The sequence below is a fragment of the Mastigoproctus giganteus genome, chromosome 5, assembly GCF_048544385.1.
Source record: "Mastigoproctus giganteus isolate SK-2022 chromosome 5, ASM4854438v1, whole genome shotgun sequence".
Lineage (NCBI taxonomy): Eukaryota > Metazoa > Arthropoda > Arachnida > Uropygi > Thelyphonidae > Mastigoproctus > Mastigoproctus giganteus.
In genome coordinates this window covers 72,396,395-72,420,775 of record NC_143579.1, presented here as the reverse complement: position 1 = coordinate 72,420,775, position 24,381 = coordinate 72,396,395, and the positions used below count along the sequence as shown (strand labels likewise).

The 24,381-nt window shown below is 35.7% G+C and overlaps 1 protein-coding gene across 1 annotated transcript in view; it reads left to right on the top strand.

The window, feature by feature from the left end:
• The window catches only part of LOC150085483 (mitochondrial nicotinamide adenine dinucleotide transporter SLC25A51), an 80,189-nt gene extending 62,226 nt beyond the window's left edge, over positions 1-17,963 (top strand). The window contains exon 3 of the mRNA XM_090374576.1: positions 16,996-17,963. Coding sequence (XP_090230702.1) covers positions 17,040-17,963 — 924 coding nt within the window. The 5' untranslated portion in view covers positions 16,996-17,039. The remainder of the gene's footprint in view (positions 1-16,995) is intronic.
• Positions 17,964-24,381: the final 6,418 nt, after the last annotated feature.

The following is a 24,381-nucleotide window of genomic DNA, read 5'->3' as shown; positions in this document are numbered from 1 at the left end:
CTAGGTGCTTGCAAGGAGACCTGATTGAAGTGTTTAAAGCTTTAAATGGGTTGAGTAAACTTAATGATAGTATTCTTACTCTCTCTTGGACAACATACTCAAGGGAACATAAATTGAAAAGGGATTGTAGGATAGATGCGTAAAAATTTACTTTCAGCCAGAGAGTAATTGATCCTTGGAACAAACCACCTTCTGGTGAGTAGTGGTTGTTTTATGTATCAGCTTGCTTCCTTGTGTATTATATGCTGCTGCTACTATTAATAATAATAATAATAATAAAATATTCTATTTAAACGAACAACAACAAAACCTACACTTTCGGAATGTCGTTATCATCAACATACCTAACAATGGATGAAATACATTAGTGTATTGCAGACATATAGACACCATGTACATGCTAAATTATAATTCTAATCATGCTTCTCCCTGTACATACTAGAAATATAAAGCAAATTGCTCTCAGGGCACTAAGAGTAGGTTGCCCAGATGACCTCAATCAAGAACAACTAACCACCATCAAAAATATTTTTATTTATGTGTTTATAACGTTAACAGAGTTATAAACACAATCAGGAACTTTCAACTCATTTCCCCTCTCCCTTATTGACCTTCATCATCCACAGTTTATATCTCCCTTCCATCCAGGAATAGGAGACATAGTTAAAAAGGATCACCAGGAGGCATAATGTAGAAGTGAGGTTCACTGACAACAGGAACCTGAAAAAAATCCTCTGTTCTTTCAACTCTCCTCTACTCAATGATATGAGAGATGTAGTCTATTTATGCAGACTTTTATGCCTCCAGAAGCCACAAACGGGGATAGACAAGCATGTGCACCATACTACCAGAGGGAATGTGGTTCAAAGTGATACTGCCAACTACTTTCTCAGTGAGAACCATATTCAAGACAGAATACCAAAAATAGTGCCACTTTGGAATCCTTCCATATACAAAAGGAACATTGGCAGGATATCCATTCCTCTCATTCCACATGGCTCACCTTGTTTTAAATTAAGAGAAATCTTCCCACAATTTTACTCCTCCACCTACAGTTTCTGTTAGAATTTACAGGAAAAAATGACCTGTAAGCAGTAGCACAGTTTGTGTCTATTAATCATCTAGGAGCAGTTGAAGTGGACACTCCATGAGTTTCTCCTTCCCCCCCCCAAACATCTAGCATGGCTGGCTGTAAAGTATGGACTTCCTTCCACAAATCCTCATGCTACACAGCAACAAATCACCCAGGATCCCCCTTCAACAGTTCCGTGGAAGAAGATTGTACTGTATCTGCACTGAAAATTGATTAATATTTTATTATTAAATTATATTTTTTTTTTTCTCATGATAAGAGGCAAATCCCTCCAAAATGTATGATTGTTTAATATCATTAATCTCAATTATGATACAACAGTAGGGTGTAGTGTGTTCATTTATCATATTGTTTATTCTGCATTCACCGTAATGTCATTCTACTCTTTTATTTTAACTTACATTCATTAGAGTACAGTGTAATACAGTAATAGTGAAAGAAATATGACTTGAATAAACTGATAATAATAATCTAGCTATATAATAGTGTAATAACAAAAGAAGATTGAAACTTTGTAGATTGCAGGTTTATTTAATGCAAAGCCATCCATATTAGTCCTGTAAGCATGGAAGAAAGGAAATCTTATGAATAAAAAAACGGCAAAAATGTTTGTTATTCTTATTAATCTTAGTCACAGACAAAGATTCTTCTGTTCTGTTGTAGGTGTGCACGTGGTTGAGGTCTTTCAAAGTTGCATACTCTTTCTTTGTATGATAGCTGGTGGCATTCATATGCACTATATTTTATTTTTTTGTGTCCCTGTTCTGCTGCTTTTCCTTTTTGTCTTCATCTTTCTCAGCAAAAATAGCTCCTATAGCTTATAAATGGATATAAGTCTTCTGACATGTACTTGATCACTATTAATTTTTGGGGCTTCAGCCAATGCCAGATTTACATAACTGGGCCTCTGGTGCACATATATATATATATATTAAACCCAAAAAATCTTTGCTTATTACAGTAATAGTGCTGGCCTGCAACCTTTGAATCACTTTAATCAAGCCTTGGCTGCATCATTAGCATTCCTTCAGCCTTATCTTTTATTCTTTGGTTTTTTTAAGTTCAAGCAGTTCTTCAGTAGTCAAATCTTCACCGTATGATACAAATGAAATGACTACATCAGCCTCCTCAATAGAATCCAATTTAGACTGTCTTGCTATCTCCACCACTATATGTTTGTATATAATGAGCTGGTTCTTCCAATTCAAGATACGTTTGGATACAACTGAGACAAAGTTTTCTCCAAGCTCCAGTTCACATTTCGATGTCTTAACTTCTTCCATTCGTGAGCATTTTGGACTCATTTCAGTAAAAATAGCTTTCTACTTACTTAAATGATGCTTTAGTTTGGTGAGGAGCATTGCAACACTGAAGCAATGAAATTTAATATTTCATTTTTAAGATGCCACAAATCAAATGTTTGTAATAATTTTCAAGTGTCATTAAACAAAATGTTATTAAGTGATATATATCTTATAAATATAGAATATTATTGATGTAAAATTTTTTTCAAAATTCTGTATAGTCTGTTTCAACAATCCTGATTCCTTATGCTGCATCTGTGAAAATTTTATAGAACAGCAACAGATTTGAAGAATTGCTGTCCTACACAAAATCACATCATGCTTATTTTAGTGTTTGAGTTGATAACCAAGACATCATGGGCACATCATTGTCTGTCATAGTGCATTGTGTTAACAGTGGTTAATGGAAGGTGGAAAATCATTTGCATATGATGTACCTATAGTGTGATGTGAACCCAGCAACAACACATACAATTGCACATGAATATAGCAGTATTTCAGGCTATTGCACCAAGAATGAAGCCGCAATAAAAATCAATATACTGTTCTCACAGTGAAGATGTATCACTTCTAGCTAAACCTCTGAACTTTGATGTTTTAAGCACAAACTGGTTGCTCTTCAAGTAAGAATAGTAAATTTAAAGGTACTGGTGAAATGGAAGCCACATCAAAGATCACACAATGATTTATAAAAGCTAAGTTAAACAATCTGGTATGTGACTTGGATCTACCAAAAAAAATTCACAGCTCCCATGCCCTTGGTTCAGTAAAAATAATCTGGAACTCCAGAGAATAGCATAGGTAATGATAAAAATAATTCTTCTCTCTTTCAAAGGAAGATCTGTTTTGTTCTACTGATGTGAATAGTTTAATCAGTACATTGGTTTTTACATATCTATTATAGTGGAGATTCAATGACAACTTACTGACAAGCTTAAATGTTCTCTCCACAACAGGTATTATCCTCATATCTGGTAACCTATTCCATACACTTAAAGGAAACTCATGACGGTCTAAAATTATTATTAGGATAGGTGAAATATTGATCACAGTAGAAAATTTGTGGTCATTTTAAAGTGTTAACCATACTTCTTGAACAAACAATCAGGTTACACAATTCCTTGCTCTTCTGGGAAAATGGGACAGCAGGACCAAAGCTGAACTGGAAAGGAGGCAAAATAAGACTGATCTTGCCCCTGAAAGAAAGTTTTTTGCAGTTGAAGGAAAAAAATTCTAGAAAAAAATTTCATAAATCAAAGAGCTTCTGCAAGATGGTAATTTCACAACTTGTGTGTCAGAAAGAGGTGAAGTCAGTCTTGGTTAGCTTTCAGATGTGTTGTGAAAATGATTTTAGGCATTTATAAGACAAAGGACTATGAAATTATGCAGTATGCTTATTAGTTTCAAAAGCCATTTTGCAGCTTCATAAGTGTGAAGGTTAATTTTCTCCACATAGCCACCTTGAATACTTTAGCATTAGTAGTGGCATATGATGAAAGAAAGCAAGCTTATACAGAATCAGCCAAAAAAAAAAAAAAAAACTTCCCATTTCACCTATCCATTCACTCCAAACGTTTGTCCAGCTCTTCCTTGAATCTGTTTAAGTTATCAACTTCCACAAATACAGATGGAAGTTTGTTCCAGCAATCAACCACACACTGGCTAAAGGCAAATTTCCACACATCTATTCTGAAACTACCTTTCCTCAATTTGAATTTATGCCCCCTCATGTATGTAGTCTTAGCAAGAGGAAGAATCCCATCAGCATTGAGCTTGCTCAAACTATTCAAAGCCTTATACCTCAATGAGATCACCTTGCAGGTGCCTATTCACCAAATGCTACAATTTGCAGAACTTAAGCCTTTGTTGGTAAGAGCATCCCTTTGTTCCCCTCACCAATCTCATTGCCCTTCTCTGTATTCATTCCAGTTGCTCTACATCCTTATTCTTCTTGCATTAAGAATCTGCAGCTAAAAGAACCACTAGGTGGCAATGATCACAGTGTATTGATGTGAGAGTTACTTAAAGATGTAACTACCATCGAAGGTAAAGGGAAGGACTTTTTGTAAAGGTGACTACAGTGTACCCCAACTGGTGATGATACTAATGGCAAATTCTAAATGGGAAGCATTCAGGGAAATAATCATAAAAACTACTAGGCTTTTCATACCAACTAAGAAATACTGTTCAGGGCTTAAAACCTAAACAGATATTAGAAGAACTAATGAAACGTGCATGTGGTAGAGAAGAAAAACATTGATAAATGGAAGGTACTGCATAAGGGTAGCAATAATCCCAGATTGTGTTGATACTCTGGGTTGTGAAAATGAAAAAGACAGAGTTATTGTGCAGTCAAATATGAATTTCACTGAGCAGTGTAGACAAGCTGCCAGGACAGCACATGGTTTTGTCAGTGATATACAGGAATTTTGCTAGAAGGGATAAGGAATGATTATTCCATTGTATAAGGCAATGGTCAGGCCACAGCTTTGAGTACTGTATACAGGTCTGGAAGCCTCATTTTGGGAAAGATGTAGAGAGCTACTGGAATGGATGCATAGGCAATGGTGCCATTCTCTACTTGCCACTACTAATAGATGTATAGAAATTTGCTTTCGACAATAACGTAATGGGTGGTTGATTGTTGTAACAAACTTCCATCTCATTGTGGAGGTGGACAGTTTAAATAAATTCAAGGAAGAACCAGCAAAGTATTGGAGGGAATGGACAGATGATTTGGGAGGTTTTTTTTTTTTTTTTTTTTTTTTTGCTGATGCTGTATAAGCTTGCTTCCTTGTGTCATTTTCCACTACCAGTAATATTAATTTGTGCTTTGGTAATGCTATAGAGAGGCCTTGAGGGCATCAGTAAAACTTGCTAATTAATGTGGTTAGGAGGGATCACTTCAGATAATTAAGTTAATTGTATAAATCAAGGTTACAATTGCAACTCTACTAAAAGTATCTGTGTTTAACCTCAAATTACCACATTCACAGAAAGTGATAATAAAAATAGCCACTCAGTTCACCAGTATACATGAGCCACAGAGAAAACCCTTGCTTAAGTGGCTATAAGAGATTTACCAAAGTAGTAAATAATAATCAAATACAAAGTGAATTTGCATAATAATGTCATGAATATTGTAAACAAAATGATCAAATTTCGGCTTATGGTCAGTAACAGTGATGTGTACAGTTAACAGAAACATGATGCCATACAAATAAGGAAGAAGGAATTTCATTATTTCAAATTAGTGTCTACAGGAGGGGTGGCAGGATGAAGGAAAAAAGTTATGCTCATCAAAAGCTGCTTGAAATTAACATGATCATTACCCAAATCTGATAATCTGAGATGGAAGTTCCATCTGTGTGATAATAAATCTCTAGTGATAAAGGAAAATTTGGATATGTTCTAGGTAAAATGATTGCAAATAAGTTAATAAAGATCTCTATGGGCAAGATAGCATTAGTAGTGGAAATCGTGGTTCAACTGTTGATGATCCTACTCATTTTGATGACAAGCTGAATAAGTATTTTGCATCTACATTCACACATGAGGAATTCTTTAGGGGAATGTTTATTAAACTCTACCAGAGAGCTAAATGATTTTGTAATAACTGAGAGGAACGTGGAAGAGAAATTGCTGAAGATAAATATAAGAAAGGCCTGGAGGGGAAGGGATCTATCCAATTATATTAAGATAGGCAGCAAAGAAGGTAAGCAAACCCTTAGCCATAATTATGAGAGCAGTCTTGGATTCAAGGGAAGTCCCCATGGACTGGAGATATGCAAATGTATCCCCAGTTCTCAGAGTGATATAAGTAATTACAGGCCTGTTAGCTTAACTTCTGTTCCAGGAAAAATAATGGAGTCAGTGGTTAAAGAAGTAATGCAGGACCAATCTAGACAGGAGTGCAGTTATACTTGAATCACAGCATGGGTTTGTCAAGGGGCAATCTTATCTGACCAGTTTGATTGGATACTATGATGCAGTAGCAAAGGAGCTGGATCCAAAAAATAATTTTGATATTATATACTTGGATTTCAGGAAAGCTTTTGATACTGTTGCACATAATAGGCTACTATACAAATTGGAGCAGTATGGCATTAAGGGCAAGTTACTCTGGATAAAGGGATGCTTCAGTGGGAAAAGACAGTTGTTATCAATGGACATTACTCTTTGTGGACTAATATTATCAGTAGAGTCCCCCCCAGTGTTCCGTGCTGGGCCCATTGTTTCTTTCTGTATTTATTAATGTTATTGATGAAGGTATATCAGGCTTAATGGATAAATTTGCAGATGATATTGAAGATTAGAAGGGTTGTTAATGACAGTAAAGGTGGTATGCTACTGCAACAAGATCTAGAAAAATTTTAGGTAGTTAGGCTGAGATATGGCAATAGACAAATGCAAAGTACTGCATATGATTAGCAGTAATCCCAGATTAATATACCAACTGTGTGGTACTACACCCAGGGTAGCTGAAAATGAAAAATACCTGTGGGTAATTGTTCATTCAGATATGAAGTTTGCTGAGCAGTGTAGACAAGCTGCCAGTATAGCACATGGGGTTTTGATATACAGGAATTTTGCTAACAAAATTCCTGTGGATCAGGGACTGAATGGAGGACATAAAACATAGGGTAGTTATAAATGGGTAACCATTATAGTGGACAAGCATAGCAATTGTTCCTTTGGGGATTTTGCTGAGGCCTCCTTTTATTTTTAATTAATTTCATTAATGATAAAATTTGGCTGAGTACTGGAGGAAGCTGTCAATTTTTGTGTGTGATTTGAAAGTTGCAAAGTAGTTAATGACCATAATCGGGCTACATTGCTTCGAAATGTTTTAGACCTATTACACAAATATGGTCTGAGAAATGGCATCTTAACATTAATAAATGTAAGATTTTTCTTTAGGTCATCCTTAATGGACTAAGGAAACCCGCTTCATTGTAAGGGGATCATTCCAGTGTCTAATGATGATTTCATTAATTAGTAATGATTTAAGACACTTTATTTTTCTTTTGTTTTTTTTAGCGAACAAGATTGAGTGTGGAGAGTCAAATGTAGTTCAGGGAAAAAAGATTTGGGGAATTATGATATGATCAGACATGAAGTTTACTGTGCAATGTACACAAACTTTTAGAAAGTCCCATGCCATCAATGATTTATCAAATGTATGCAAATAGGGAAATTGTCATTCTGTTATGCAGACAATGGTGTAACTGTCCTTGGAATATTGTATTCAGGTTCTGGAGGCCATATCTAAAATAAATACAACTTTTAGAGAAGCTTCGAAGAAAGGTTAATAGACTGGTAAAAAGCTCTAATTGTTATCACTATAAGGAGCATCTTAGAAGGTACAGACTGAGAATGTCTTGTGAGGTTGGGGAACCTAATTGTGGTGTATAAGCAGGACTTGAAATGGCTTTTCATAGGTAGGTGAATGTTTATATAGTTCTAGGAAGATATATCTGATTTCCACTTACATCAGTGCATTGGTTTAAGACATATCTGAAAGGGGGAGGTTGGGAATTATCCCCTCCCATTTCCAGGTGTGTATATATATATATATATATATATATATATATATATATATATATATATATATATATATATTCTCACTCATAAGTGTGTGATAAGAACCACATAGGACAAATATTCAAAAAATACATCTTAAGAGTGTAATAGAAGGCTTATCCCATGAGGTTCACCTTTGGGCAACCATTGTAGAATATTGAAATAAACTGCTTTCTAAGGTGAGTATAGTAATTTTCAGAATGGAACTGGATGGTTACTTTTTTTGGCAATAAAAAAAAGTATGTGTATATTTTTTTTTTTTATAGAAGAAAGTCTGTTTAAAAAGCTATTTAGCCATTCTTATACCGATTCTAACATAACAAAATATGTGAACTGGCATACTGTAATCAGCATAGTTTATGCTAAAGACTTAATTAATACAGATTAACAACATAAATAACAAAATTCTGTTTGTTTTTGAATAAGCATAGTGTCAGCGATACCTTTACAATGAAATTTGATAATACAAAAAATTATAATTTAAAAATCATGCTTCTATACGTAGTTGCTGATGAAATAATGGTGGTATAAATTTTAAATATTATTTTGCATTCAAGGCAAAAATAAATCAAGAATATTTTGTTCCTTTACATTTTAAATTCAGTTTCGCCTGTGAAGATCCACCTTCCATTCAAATCAAATTATCTCAAACAGTAAATAATATACGGATGGCCCCAAATGGATTTCACACAGGTAATAAAGAGAATGAGTAATTTTGTTCATTTCTAAATAAGTAAAATTGTGTAGTGACAGAACAAAGATTTCCAAAGAATTTCTTTAGGTCTTCTTCATCAGTTTGTCTGAATAAATGATGGAATCTTCATACTGCAAAATACTTGAAGGCAAGAGAATGCTAGGGATCAAATATATGATATCTTTCCAGACTCAGTGATCTACTTGAAAAACAGAATATTTTCATTACTTGGGAATTTATTTTCTTCGAGGTTTTACTATATTCATTTCTAATATTTTTACTAATATGTTTAGTTTTTTTTTTTTTTTTTTATTTGGTTTTTAGGAGCATTAGCAACTAAGGCCATATTGCTCCAGGGTTATGCAGTGGTCATTCCCTGACCTTTCCGCATCCTCCGTATTTGGTGGTCATGGGCTTGAATCCCGGTCTAATCAAGAAGCATGTGCTACGCACTGCTGCTGCCCCTGCCCACTTGGCTACAGAGGCACCCACGTTTAGTTGTACTGCTGTAATAAATTACATTAGAAATGTTAAGAAAAGGATATTTGAATATCAGGAAATAAAATTATAATCGTCTGTGATAGACCATCACTCTACTAATTGTATTTGTTACAGTTTTGACTGTAATAAAGTTAGTTTCCTGTGAGAAGTAAAGTAAAAGTAAAGTGCAGCCATTATCAACCCACTGCAGGATGGAAGCCTCCTCAACAATTCATGCTGAGGGAAATGGACCATAATCTGCCACGCTGGTCCAGTGCGGGTTGGCAGATCAACCGTATTCAGCAGTCAGGGTCTTGAACCCCGGTCTACTCAAAGAGTGTATGCTACTGCACTGCTGCTCCTGACCACTCGGCTATGGAGGCCATATTCCTGTGGGAAAGTGAGCTACAGATATTAAACCTCACAATTTTATTACCACTCTAGAGCTATTATCCAGCAAATAAAAGACTAATTGCAAACTAGTTCACATTGGTAAAACAATGGCAGTTTTCCTGGTGTAGACTTTTAACAGAGTTGGATCCTTCATGGCATTATCCATTAGGAGTTAGTAGTAACTGTATGGTGCAACTTTTTGCTGCACCATCAAAAAAACCCTATTTGGCTTCCTCCTCACATAGTGTATCTGTCCAGCTGAGCTTCGAATTTCCCCAAGCTGTCAGCTTCAACCACCCATGGAATCAACTTATTCTAATAATTAATTTGCCGACTAACAAACTTCCTGCAATACAGTGTAAACCTCCCTCCTGTAATTTGAATTTGTGGCCCTAGTTCTGGAATTATTTTTAGCAGTTAAAATTTCACTCTCATTCATTTTACTTTCACTACTCAGAGCCTTATACACCTCATTTAAATCACCTGTAAGCTGTCTAGTTTTCAAGCTCTGCAGCTGATATATTCAAAGTCTTTCCTTGTATAGGTGCAGTCTTTACACCTGATCACAGTATTCCTAGTGTGGTCCCACCATTGCCTTATACAGTGGTATTATGACCTCCCTGTTTCTACAAGCAAATTTATGATAAATCATCAATAGGACACCATGGATCCTCCTTGCCACCTGCTTACGCTGCTTGGAGAACTTCATATCTGACCATATCAAACTCTCAAATCTCTTTTTACCTCCAGTATTTTTAGTTCAACCCCACCAAGTGTGTAAGCTTTTTTGGAGTTTCTATTCCCCAAGTATTAAGAGCTTGCATTTTGTTGCATTAAAAGATTACTGCCACTTTTCTGATCATCTCTCAATGTTTTTTGTCCTCAAGAAGCTGTGTTTAGCACTGATCATTAACTACTCTACCGATTATTATATAATTTGCAAATTTTAGTATTAGTATTAGTAATGGCCGCATGGTGCAAGAAAGCCTATGGCTTACGCTGCACCAGCCAAAAAAAAAAAAAAAAAAACGAATAAAACAATGATAAAAAAAAACAATAACAGAAAAGGAAATTAAACCTATCATCCTATGCGTTTCCCTCACCTGAAGGTTACTATCCAGATGACCTTTGAATTTCCCCAAACTGTCAGCTTCTATCACCCATCTAGGCAACTTATTCCAGTAATTTATAACTCGCTGGCTAAAATAAAACTTCCTGCAGTCCAATCTAAACATCTCCCCCCTTTGTCCTCATTCATTTTACTGATGCCTCTCAGAGCCTTAAACACCTCAATCAAATCTCCTCTAAGGTATCTAGTTTCCAAACTCTGCAACCCACGGGGCACCTTCATAGCCAGGTGGGCAGGAGCTGCAGTGCATAGCACACGCTTCTTGATTAGACCGGGGTTCAAACCCATGACCACCAAATACAGAGGATACGGAAAGGTCAGGGAATGACCACTGCACATCCCCGGAGCAATATGGCCTTAGTTGCTAATGTTCCTAAAAACTAAATAACAACTGCAACCCACATATTCGAAGTCTTTCTTCATAAGAACGCCCTTTTGCCGATCTCACCAGGCGAGTTACCCGTCTTTGCACCCTTTCAAGAAGCTCGATGGCTTTCTTTAGGTGCGGTCTCCATACTTGAACACAGTATTCCAAGTGTGATCTAACCCTTATATAATGGGATTATCACGTCCCTATCTCTACTTGCAAAAGTTCAATAGATCATCGATAGGACACCATGGGCCTCCTTTGCAACCTGTTTACAATGCTCAGAGAATTTCATGTTTGACCGTATCGTAACACCCAAGTCCCTTTCCTCCAGTACTGGGTTTAGTTGAACTCCAAGTGAATAAGTTATTTTGGGATTACTGTTTCCCAGTTGTAATACCTTACACTTTGTTGGATTAAAGCATAGCTGCCATTTTTCTGACCATATGCCAAAATTATTCCCTAAATCCAGCTCATGAGTGACCCTTTCAAAATAGCAAACCAGATTTGTTAAACATTATTTTCCCTTTACAAAACCATGCTGAGTATCCTTGAGAATTTCAATTCTATCCAAATGATCCTGAATTACACTCTTGATCATTGCCTCCATGATTTTCCCTACCACTGAAGTCAGACTGACAGGTCGATAATTTTCCACTTCACTCTTAGAACCACCCTTATTTATGGGAGATACATTGGCACTTTTCCAATCCAACGGAATCTCCCCAGAGTCTAGTGATGCTCACATAATTAGCCTCAGTGATTCAATGCACTCACTTGCCGCCTCCCTTAAGTTTATAGGGTATATTCCATCAACTCCAGGAGCCTTACTGGCCTGTAGGCTCGAAGGTTTTTTTCATTAAATAATCTTGTGAAATTTCAATAGCATTGATTACATATTTTTCAACTTCGCTCCCACAATTTCCCATTGCCACAAAAGGTTTTTGTTCTGTAAATATCGATGCAAAATAACTGTTGAGTTCATCTGCCAACGGCAGCTGGTGTATTCAATACTATCCCCTTTCCCTTGTGTAAAGGTCCGATCTGGTTTGTTCTGCTCTTATCATTTATATATGTGATGAATTCCTTATCCCCCCCCCCCTCTTTGCTATCATGCCACCTTTTTTTGCTCAAGCAATGTGGCAACTTCACTATTCATCCATCTTGGAACCCTCCTCGTGGAGTATTTTTTTTTAATGGTAAATACATATTCAAGGCGTCTGTGATTAATGTTTTAAAAGCATACCACAGTTCAATTGTATTCGTTCTCTGTGCGATATCTACCCAGTTAATAGAGGCCATGTAGCACCTTAAGGCATCATAATTTCCTTTTCTGAAATTATAACCCGTTCCTTTGCCTTTTACTACTGCTATGGCGCCTCCATAACCAGGTGGGAAGGAGCAGCAGTGCGTAGCACATGCTTCTTGATTAGACCAGAGTTCGAGCCCATCACCACCAAATACGGAGGATGCGGAAAGGTCAGGGAAAGTCCACCGCATATCCCACAGTAATATGGCCGTAGTTGCTAATGCTCCTAAAAAAAAAACAAACAAACTATTGCTACCTTTCGTTTCATCATCCACCGTAGAATTCCTTGATCACTTCCTGCTATTGGTTCTATACTAGCACGTGAAACATCTGAATCCGGGAAAGCTATCATCGCACACAGGCTGCTTCTGATAAGAAGCAATACCCCACCACTCCTATCTACCCTATCCTTGAAATAACATACACATATAAGTTATAAATCCAGTTTAATGTAAAAATACAAATATATACTAACAAGCAGTTAGTATATATTTGCCTGTTAGTATATATTTGTATTTTTACATTAAACCGGATTTATAACTTATACGTGTATGTTATTTCAACCATGGACCCCAGTAAACCAGGCCCATTCGTTACTACCCTATCCTTCCTAAATACATTATACAAGCCAAACTGAAACTCATCACCCCCTAATTCCGGATGGCACCATGTTTCCGTAAGCCCTATTATGTCCGCATTACTTGTTTTAACCAGCAGTTTGAATTCGCTCATTTTATTGATGACACTTCTAACATTACTATATAAAGAATTAAGACTTACTGTTCTTGTATATTTAACAACCCTAACGCAACCCTTGAAGTTTTTTAGGCTCTCTTCCCTGGCATTAGCTACCCGCTCACTTGAAATGTTTCTGCCCCCAGAATATCTAGATAATATGTCCAGTTGGGGAAACAGATAAGAACTCTTGAGGTATGTGCAAGAGTTACTTTGACCAATATTATCATATAAATGCGTGTCAGTATTACCCACATCCCCCCTAACTAGCAGTTTCCCTGAACCTTTAAGGTATCCTCAATAATACTGGCAAAAACTTTTGCATCACCTTTGTTTAAGTGTATCCTGTCTCTACAAAACAAATTCCTTCTACCTACAAGTGTGGGCCAAGCTGATAGAAATTTCCCCCCAAAAGCCTTGCAGAGTCCAAGTCTTGAGCTAATCCACAAGGCTTTTAACATATTATCCCTCCTATTGTGTCTGGGCAGAATTGAAGACACATAGACATTGTGGCTATCTCGTGGCATTTCCTCAGAATAGTCCTGTATTGTTCCAACAGATCATCAGATTGTGTAAGTTTAATGTCATTAGTCCCCACATGAATAATAATATTCTCTTTAACCCCCTTAAAATCTGACATTCTGTGGGTGACATCATTAATAGTTGCTCCCGGCAGTCAAATCCTGATTCTACTCTACTTATCCTTATTACAAAAAATATTCCCCATTTCCCTGACAATAGTCTCCTAATAAAAAAAAGTCCTTTTGAACCAGAGTAGTTTGCACTTGGTTTTTCTGTTTTGAGGCCTGAATCGGGAGTGCATCACCTGGTAGATTGCTGGAGTGTTGAGTCCCTGACGAGCTCTCCGATGCATTATTCTCGAGGGCAAGCACCCATTTTTTTCAGTGACTCAAATTGTTCCATCAGTGCACCAAATTGTAATTTAAGATCGGTGCACTCCTTACATCGATCACAAAGAAAAGAATCCCCAGGTGATCTATGATTAGTCACCAGGTCAACATTGGAAAACATTCCACAGATTCTGCAACGGATTAAATCATGACTCACACGTAAATCGCCATCGGCTATTTCCGTGTGAGTCACGATACCCTGTGACGTGTTTAAGGCAGATCTCATAATTACTATTATAAAATTAGCTAAATATCAATGAAAATTAACTTTAAAAAATGATATCTATAATATTGTAAAAATCAAACTGTTACAGGAAAACCTATAACAAAATAATCCAACAATATACTAAATAAATCAAATGTTTAAAAGAAATAATCAACAGTAATCCAATCCCCTAAACTGAAGAGCCCTGACGAAGTGTGTTCGCTCACCTCGATACCATCTCCTCTATTTCTCCATCAATATCATTTAAGAAAATCAAAAACCAGTGGTCTCAGTACCTGATCCCTTAGGGAACCCTACTTCTTATGTTATCCCAATCTGATCAACTGATGTGTGGCCACCTTGGAATCCACCTAAGGATTTTCCTTGTATGATTCCACATTATTCCTTCTTATACAGTAACATCTTGTGTTAGACTGAGTCAAATGCTTTGCTGAAATCTAGGTAAACAATATCAAAATTATTTACTACATTCACCCTATTAGCGACCCTGTCAAAATAGGTAACCAGGTTGCTTAAACATGATTTTCCCATTACAGGATCAGGCAGTGTTTCCTTCAGAATTCCAGTGCTATCAAACGATCCTGTAATGTACTCTCTATCATTTCCTCCCTAATTTTCCATACCACAGAAGGCAGACTGATCAATCAGTAATTACACACTTCATTCTTATAGCCACCTTTATGTATTGGTAATAAATTGGCATTTCTCCAGTCCAAGGAAATAACTTCTGAGTCTAGTGATGACCTCATAATTAACTTCAGTGTTTCATTGTACTCCCTTGCCACTTCCCTCAAAAGTTGTATAGTATTGTTATATGAGTGGGATTTTTTATAGATCCACTTACCATTTAGCATTTGTCAGATTGCAGATTTAAATCTTTTTTTTTTTTTTTAACCATTTTTGAACTGATTGGGTGTCTGACACTCCTGATAGCAACATTGAAAAAACAGTATAATAAAAGTAATTGATCTTAAAACATATCTAAATAAGACATGTACCAAAGTTTGTCTGTGGGTAATCCGGAATGATACAAATACTTTGAAAAATGTTGAGGACAGAGATATCACAAACCTTTTACTTGGAAGCTATATGATTATACATTGTGGTATTATTGTCACAGTTTTTCCATTGCTGCCCATCTAATAAAAGCACTTCCCAGTAGAAAAATATCTCACTGTTTATTTTTAATTACTTCTTAAAACAGATATCACATATTCATAGTGATTAGCAAAACAATGACACTAGGTGAAACAATGATACTATATGAAACAATGATAAGAGGTATCAGTGCTAATGTGAAAAAAAAATTTTTTTTTTCTATGAAGACTTCAATTTTTCTATTACCCATCTTATACACTACCCTCTAAAAATATCCCAATATCCATTTTCATTGTCCATTAGACCTTCCAGATAAACAGGCAACTCAAATCAGTATGCAAGGAAGGCATACAAGCCACATAAGTTAGTTCTCATCATGGTGGCATGTAATGCTGAGCTGACTGATTTCAAGAGGAGTGTTATTTTTGGATGTCAATTGCACAAATTGACAAATCAGAAAACCTATGTTTTTGTGGAATTGATGACAGCCAGCACCATCCGTAGTTGACCATTAATGGTTATTTATAAAATGAGAGCATGATAGCACCCCCACCATCCACTGACACACACAGAAGCTCACTCCACATGATCAGGAACTGAGGTACTCATAAGGGTAGTGCTATAATCTCATCAGACATGTCTGCAAAGCATCATCCAGGAGTTTAAGATGTCAGAGGTTGAATTCTGTATGAACACCTTATATTTGGAGTTCCTCTCCCTCTATTTTCATGGGAGAGTGGTGGTGCAATCAGCAGAAAATGCCAATAATGAAGTTTGTAGAAGGTAGGAGTGTTTCTTACGGTATGGCTTAGGACCTCTGGTGGTTGTCTGAGAAACCATTAACATTGATGCTGACCTTCAATATTTTGGAAAATTCCATGCTCCCTATAAAGTGGTGGTTATTTGGTACAGAACTGTTTGTTTCTAAAGGATAATGCCCCGTGCCATATTGCTGGTACTGTTTGAGAAGGAAAAAAATGGTTTATTTCCATGAACCATTCTCAAACAGTAGTCCAGAATGAGCTGTCCAAAATATACTGAAGAGTTGGAATGTCCAGTGCAGACTACTGATTTGAACCCTATGAAATACTTATGGGATGAACCAGAATGTTTAGTGTGAAAGCCAGACCAACACATCTCATTTCATGGATCTAGTCTGACCATTAATAGCCCAACTGGTCACTGTTCTACAGGAGGAATGGGAGGACTACACTTACTGCTGTCTGTTGTTCAATGTTAGAAAGTTGGAGTGTGTGTCATAGTAGGCAAAAAAGGAACAACGTGCTGTTGATTTTTGGTTTTGGTTTTTTTTTTAGGAGCATTAGCAACTAAGGCCATATTGCTCCAGGATATGCGGTGGTCATTCCCTGACCTTTCCGCATCCTCCGTATTTGGTGGTGACGGGCTCGAACCCCGGTCTAATCAAGAAGCATGTGCTGCTCCTTCCCACCTGGCTACGGAGACGCCGCGTGCTGTTGAAGTAAGTGGCAATGGCATCAGTATGAAACTGATGTGTCTGGATAATTTTGAGGGTAGTGTAAATAGAATACAAGAATTGCCATTGTTAATATTCTTCACCATTCTCATTCTAGACTTGAGAGCTTAATTGGAGAACTTATTTTCTTTATGCATTGTAGAATTAGTAATAATTTTTTATTTTTTATTTTTTTCAGGGGAGTTGTAGGTGTACACGTACGCAAAGCACTAGAACTGAGTCATGACTTTAACTACAGATGAAGGCATTGAAACAAAATTTAAGAATACTACGTATCGCCAACAAACCTTACCACAAATAAACGTTTTATCTTCACATGGTGATTATCGTGAATTTATATGTGGCTGGGGAGCAGCTTTTGTTAATATTATTTCTACTTTTCCTATTAATAAGGTGATGTTTCGTCAGATGCTGGATGGTGTTGAGACTCAAAGAGCTGTCCAACAACTAAAACATGAGGGACTAAGATATTTATATAGAGGTTGCCTTCCACCACTTATTCAGAAAACAGTTTCCGTATCTATTATGTTTGGAACTTATAATACCTATGGTCAATTTATTGAGAATAAATTTCCAGATATTCCAAAACCTATATGTCTTGGCGCTGCAGCAATTTTAGCTGGATCCACAGAAGCAATACTAACACCATTTGAAAGAATTCAGACATTATTACAAGACAGGCACTTCAACAAAAAGTTTCAGAATACATACCATGTATTTTTGGATATGCGAAAATATGGAATATCAGAATATTACCGTGGGTTAATTCCAATTTTAATGCGTAATGGGCCAAGTAATGTTCTATTCTTTGGCCTTAGAGGTAGAGTAAAAAATATGTTTCCAGAAACAGAAAACTGGTGGGGACATGTACTTCAAGACTTCTTTAGTGGTGCTGTTGTTGGAGCCTTCATTAGCACTGTATTTTATCCTATCAATGTTGTGAAAACAAAAATGCAAGTTTGTTATGGAACACCATTCTTGTCCGTTTATCAGGCCTTTAAAATTACATATGCTGAAAGAGAAAATAGCATTAGAAAAATGTTCTGTGGTGTTCATATAAATTATACACGTGCTTTACTTTCTTGGGGAATCATAAATGCTTCCTATGAATTGTTACGAAAATTTCTCTACATACAGAATTCTTAATAAAGTAAGCTGAGTTGTAACTTTTTATATTTGAGAAAAAATTGTATTCATGTTAAAAATTTTGTAGATTTTCTAAATTGAGCTAATTATGTTAATAAAATAGTTTCAGTTGAATGTTTAGCATAGTTTTATCATTTAAGTTTGGCAGGTTGTTCCATCAACATGAAATTGAACAAACTATTAAAATACTTGAACAAAGTATGTTCTCTCTCCTCAGCTATTTGATATTAAATTTAACATAGTGATAAAGTGTGGATTACTGAAATTTAAGATATCTGCTCTTGATTTAAATGATTTATTCTTCACTTTATGCTTGCTTAAAGTTACTTAATAAAGAACTTTAAGCCATTTTAATCAAATCAGGATAAATAGTAAAGATATTGAATTGTTTTTGACAAGGGATATTCCAGTTCCATTTGGAAACAGTTTTAATTCTGAGAGCTGTGGCTGTACTGGGGTTGATTGATAAGATAAACTGCTTTCTGTGATATTTTACACAAGTTTTTTTTAGAATGGTAAGAAATACATCATATGCCAAGTTCTGTATTATGACTTCCCACCATCTCTCCATGTTCAAATTTGCTGAACTCTTTTCTGCATGGCATGTCAATTGTATGTGACACCTTTACCTTTTGCAACTTCATTGATATCTCTGTACTGCTACTGCTACATTATTCTCCATACGTTACTCTCCATAACCAATAATTTGTATCCACTTACTGTTGAATCCATACTTACTGTTGTGGACAGTAAGTATGAATATACAGACTGAAACAGTATCAAAGTCTGAACAGAATTGATTTGACACTGTTAACAAACATTTCACAGATGTACATGCTGTTGTACAGCACTGTCTTGCTGTTACAAATTTCATCCTGTAAGCTAATATATAAAGCTAGCCTTCAGTCATGTTTTTGTAAATAAGTAGTATTGAAAAATTTTGCTCTTTTTGATCTTTTTCCATAAAATCTGATGATTCTTTTGATTTTTTTTTTTTTTTTTTTTTAAACCTTGATGTAGGAGAATTAATGGAATTTGACTTTAATGTATGGATTGGCAATGCAGGTGACTGCAGAGGGCAACATTATTAAGGGTGAAAATTTTCAGATTGATGAAAATGACACATTGGCTTTCAGATTGCGCTGTTATTGAACAGTGTTTGCAATTCAGTTTTTGTAGTCTGATGGTTTCATATCCTCAGATTCAGACAAACATTAACGTATTAGAGAGAAAAGTCTTATGCAAAGCAATGCATACAAATGGTTTAAAGGTTAAAAATTTGCTGCAAGGACCAAATGATTTGCATTAACCACACCCGTTTCTGCCTCCCCCCCTCCCACTACTAAGTGCATTATTACAATATAATGTATAATTAAAATAATACAAGGTGTGATCAAAAAGTTTTGGAACAGCTAGTATTTGGGAAAGGCAGCGTACCTTGGCACTGTGCTCACCAACTATGATGTTTCTGCAACCTCTGGAAGTAATTCCTGATAAGATTCTTTTGGAGTTGATAAAAGTTCAGTTACACTTTGAAAAAGTCCTCAGTAATTGCAAATCTGATGACTGTTGTGGACAAGGAACCGGAGTGATGTACTGCTTTTCAAGAAATTCTTGAATGGAAAGTTCAGTGTGTGTGTGCAGTGGCATTGTCATACCACAAGTTATATTTTTGCAGTGTTTTCTTCAAACAGCGCCACACAATCACCATAGAACCATTTTCATTTGGTTCACTCTTTGAACATACTTGACAAATACATAATGAGCTGGTGCCTCCGTAGCCAGGTGGGCAGGAGCAGCAGTATGTAGCACACGCTTCTTGATTAGACAGGGGTTCGAATCCGTGACCACAAAATACGGAGGATACGGAAAGGTCAGGTAATGACAACCGCATAACCCCTGAGCAATATGGCTTAATTGCTAATGCTCCTAATAACAAACAACAACAACATAATGAGCTATGCTCTTGCTAGTCAAAACATACAGTAAGTATGATCTTAATGCTTATTGTATTTTTTGATAATAAGTATGAATAACAAGGAAATTTCAACCTTTGATTGAAATTATCTTGGTATTTAGACAATTGGAGGAGGCACCATCTTCCTTTGGGAAGATTTGGCCTTTCTTTCAGGATTGTAGCCTTACAACCATGATTTGTCACCAATAGCAGTGGAAGAAATAGTGTGGATCAATAGCACAGTAATGAAGATCCTGACGTTTTTCAGTGAGGATGCAAGGCACGAACTGGGCTGGAATGCATTACATTCCCAAATCATGTGCTAACATTGGCAAGTCTAATTTCAGTATAAATACCAACTTCACTATCAACTTTTGCAGATAGTTAACACTTTCGCTGCTGGCTCTTTTCTGGTGACCTTTTTTGACCTAGGATTGAAAACCACAGGATTGAATCAGTCTGAATTGGAGAAGGCAAAAATATTTTTTGGCTTTCTTATCACTGTGATTGAATTAATCAACCTCTGATTAATGTTGCTTGACAAAAATATCCCTTTTTTTTTTTTTTTTTTTCTTCTGTCAAATTGGGAGAAAAAGTTCTGAAAGTAGGGGGTTCCCCCTCCAAGTGGATTAAAATCCAAAGCCACATATTTGCATGAAGCGGTGAACATGTTAAATATTGTTTACTCCTAATCAGATCATGAATATGAGCAGTAGAATCATTGGGTTTTGAAGGTGATAGCTGGAGTGAGGATCATCTCTGAGGGACGAGAGCTCCTTTAAACTTTATGAACAACTAAAGTCTTTGACAAGGACTTTTTGAAACTAAATTGTATTCAGATTCAGTAGGATCACTTGTTTTAAAATGTGATACTTGTTTGATACTTGTGTAATACAATCACTTGTTCTAAAATGTTGAACCTTCTGTTCAACACTCTCTTAATTCAGACTGACTGCAGCTGAATGAGCAAATCTTGTATTACCATGTCTAGATTAGTTGCCAAACTTGTTCCTACAAGTTGCAGCTTACTACAGTGTTCCAATCTCAAGATAAAATTTCAGTGCTCAAACTTTATGATTGAACTTCTTACAGAAAATTTTATTCACTACACTTAAACATTCTTCATTTATTTAGACTTGCTGCTACAATGAGGTTAACATGGATTGTAATGTCAAAAGAGTGATTGTAGTATAGAAACAACTCTTATAATGATAATTTTTTTTTATTGGCTAAAACAGAAGATGGTGCTTGAATACCAAGGTGTGAAGACTCTGTATGTGTGTACTTTCTTTGTACCATGCAATAAAATGTATGGCACAAGGAAAGTGTAAATATATAGGAATCTGGATCTCTTACCAACCATTAGGGTACAATTCTGAAAAGTACCCAGTTTGGTAAAACTGGCTGTCATTATTAGAATCTCAGGAAAAAGGATTAGGGGAAAATACTAAACATACCAGTAAAATTTAAAAAAAAAAAAACACTGTAAATTTAATTTTGATTTATGCAACATAAAAACAAAGTTACTATCTTTGTTCCAATATCAACTTTTCTTGCTGTTTACACACATTTACTTTCGGCTCGTATTGAACATTTGAAGATCATAATAAAGGGTAAAATAAATGTTAGTTAATAAACCAGCACTAATCTTCAGAGCACTGCAAAAACAAGTCCACAATATGCCCATTAAAAATAAATGTTAGTCAGAAATATGATAATCTAGAGCAAGGTGGCAACACATTCATGCTTGATCGACACTGTGTGGTACTGGTGAGTGTGTCATTGCGAGGATAGAGCATAAACAAATTCCTTTCTTCTGCACCATTTACTGGACCCTCCAGTAAATAGTGCAGAGCAGTAATTGTGTTTTTTGTAAAAGACTGGACTGAACCACGTATGTTAAAAAAAAAAAAAACTGCACATGCACTCAGAAGCATAACTAGGGTTGATGGTGCCTCTTGAAAACTGTTCTTTAAAATTCCATTCTTTAAAAAACCATAAAAATGGAACCCCCCAAATTTTGCATTCAGGGCACGTGCCCCACCTGCCTCACCCTAGTTATGCCACTGTACGCATTGTACCTGATTACAAAATATTTAAAATTTTTGTATGCAAATACAAAACCATATCTCAAATATTTGGTTGCAAAACCTGAAATTGGCAAAGGGTTACTTTACACTACTCATTGATGATTCATTCTTGAAGTTTAATCAATTGCATTGTTTTTTTTTTATAACCAAAAAAATAAATCAACAGTACATATTTAGCCTATTAGGGAATAAAATTAAATTTATTTTGACTTGCTGGTGTTTTTATTGACTATTTGATTTATGGGCCAAGCAATTGGCAGATTTACAATTAGGTGTCAATACATCACTGGATGTGTTCCTGTTTTTGAATGTAATTTCCCAAAGGGATATGATAGGCTTTTTTTTTTTCTCCATGTGGATGTTATTTTCAGAACTTGCAGTCAGTGAAATCAGAAATATGGTGGCATATTTTGGGGGGAGGATCCCACTTATGATCAAAATAATGTGGGTTTATTTATTGCTATGTAATGATTAAAACCTAGTCCTTTTCCAATTTTATGGCCTTTTTGAGCCTGCTAATGGGCTTCAAAGCTAACGTATGAGCAACAATACACTTTAAAGAGTGTGTTCTGCCATTCAATGGGTGACATGCAATTGATCAGACATTTGTGCCCTTGCATGTAGCATAATGGTTGTAATCACTGTCCTGCTGCACAGGTTGGAAAAGATCTGAGTTTGAATCCTATATATGAGGTGAGGTGTGTGTGCATTTGTTGTTCTGCAACACAGCTGAGTTATATGGATATTATGTGCGGGTTGCATGATGTTTTTATTCCCAGAAACTTTGGTTTTTCATCTAGCAACAACACCAACTAAAGAATACATGCGATTACAGAAAATATACTGATGCCTTAGCTCAGGCCTGGGCAAACTTTTGGGCTGTGAAGGGCCACAATAGGAATTCAAAAAGAAGGCGGGCCGCACGTAAAATAATATTTTTAGATATAATGAAGAAGAAATATACATGAAGAAGAAATATAACATAAAAAAATTATTCTCTAACAACCAAGAATTTAATGAGATGAATGGAACTGTTTTACATCTTTTAACATTTTTTTTAATTTCGGGTGTTAATTTTGTAGTTGAGATTATTAAAACTGCTTGTAAATGTTCATCCGTGATGCTTGATCGTAAAGAATTTTTATTTAGATTCATGATGGAAAATGTTTGTTCACATACGTAGGTTGATCCAAAAATAACCAACATTTTTCGGGCAAAATCTTTAAGTTCGTCGAATTTGTCCGAATTAAGAGTATTGTAAAATTTACAATTTCCTCACGACGGTGCAATTCTCTTAAATTGGTATCACACTGCAGATCTATAATCTGAAGCTGTAGTTCACTCGGTGCACTATCAATTTCTATTGAAAATAGATCACGCACTATTGCCAAACTTGTCTCAATTTTTCGAAAGTCTCCAAATCTTTGTGAAAAGTCATCATTCAAAGCGTTGATAATTTCACAATATTTTTAAAATTTATTTTCTGGAATCTTCAGCAACTTCATGGTTGGAAAGTGGTCTACCTTGTTAATTAATAAATGTCGAAGGAACAACTGGAGTTTTAATTGAAATCCATTCAAACTTTTTACCATATCTTGGGCGTATAAATTTTTCCCTTGTAACACGGTGTTGAAAGTATCACGATGTCCAGGGTAAACGCAAAATCATAAATCCAGTTATTATCAGTTAATTCGGGAAAGTTCATAATATTTTTCAGTTTTAAAAATAGAGCAATGTCATCTTTAAGATCCCATACTTGCCTAAGCTTTTCCTAAGCTAAAGTCATCGAATTTGGCTATGATAAGGAATATCTGTGTACTCGGATTCAATATCTTGAAGAAAATTAACGAATTGTCTGTGTTTCAGGCGATAGTATTAAATTTACTAGTTTAATAATACAAGATGTGACATGTTCAACTTTTAACACATTTTTACATAATACTTGTCGATGTATAATACAATGAATTGTAATTAAATTATAATTGGGATAATTTTCTCAAATTTTATCCCGAATTTTCTTTAAGGCTCCAACATTTTTACCTGTCAAACTTGGTGCTCCGTCAGTTGTTACGCTTACCATTTTGTTCCATTGTAAATTATATCTTGTTAAGCATTTTCCAAATACATGTATATCAACTCCCGTTGTTTGGTGTTTAAGAGGTTCCATTGAAAGAAGCTCTTCAATAATTTCAAAATTAGAGGTACATCACTTATGAAAATTAATATTTGTTGTTGTTATGGGAGTTTAATGGTGCATAAGCTACTATGGCTATAATGCGCTGAAAATTAATAACTGCGCGGTATTCTTTTGGTCGTTACTTTCGTCGAGGGCTATTGAGTACCATGTTGTGAATTCTAATACTGATAATAA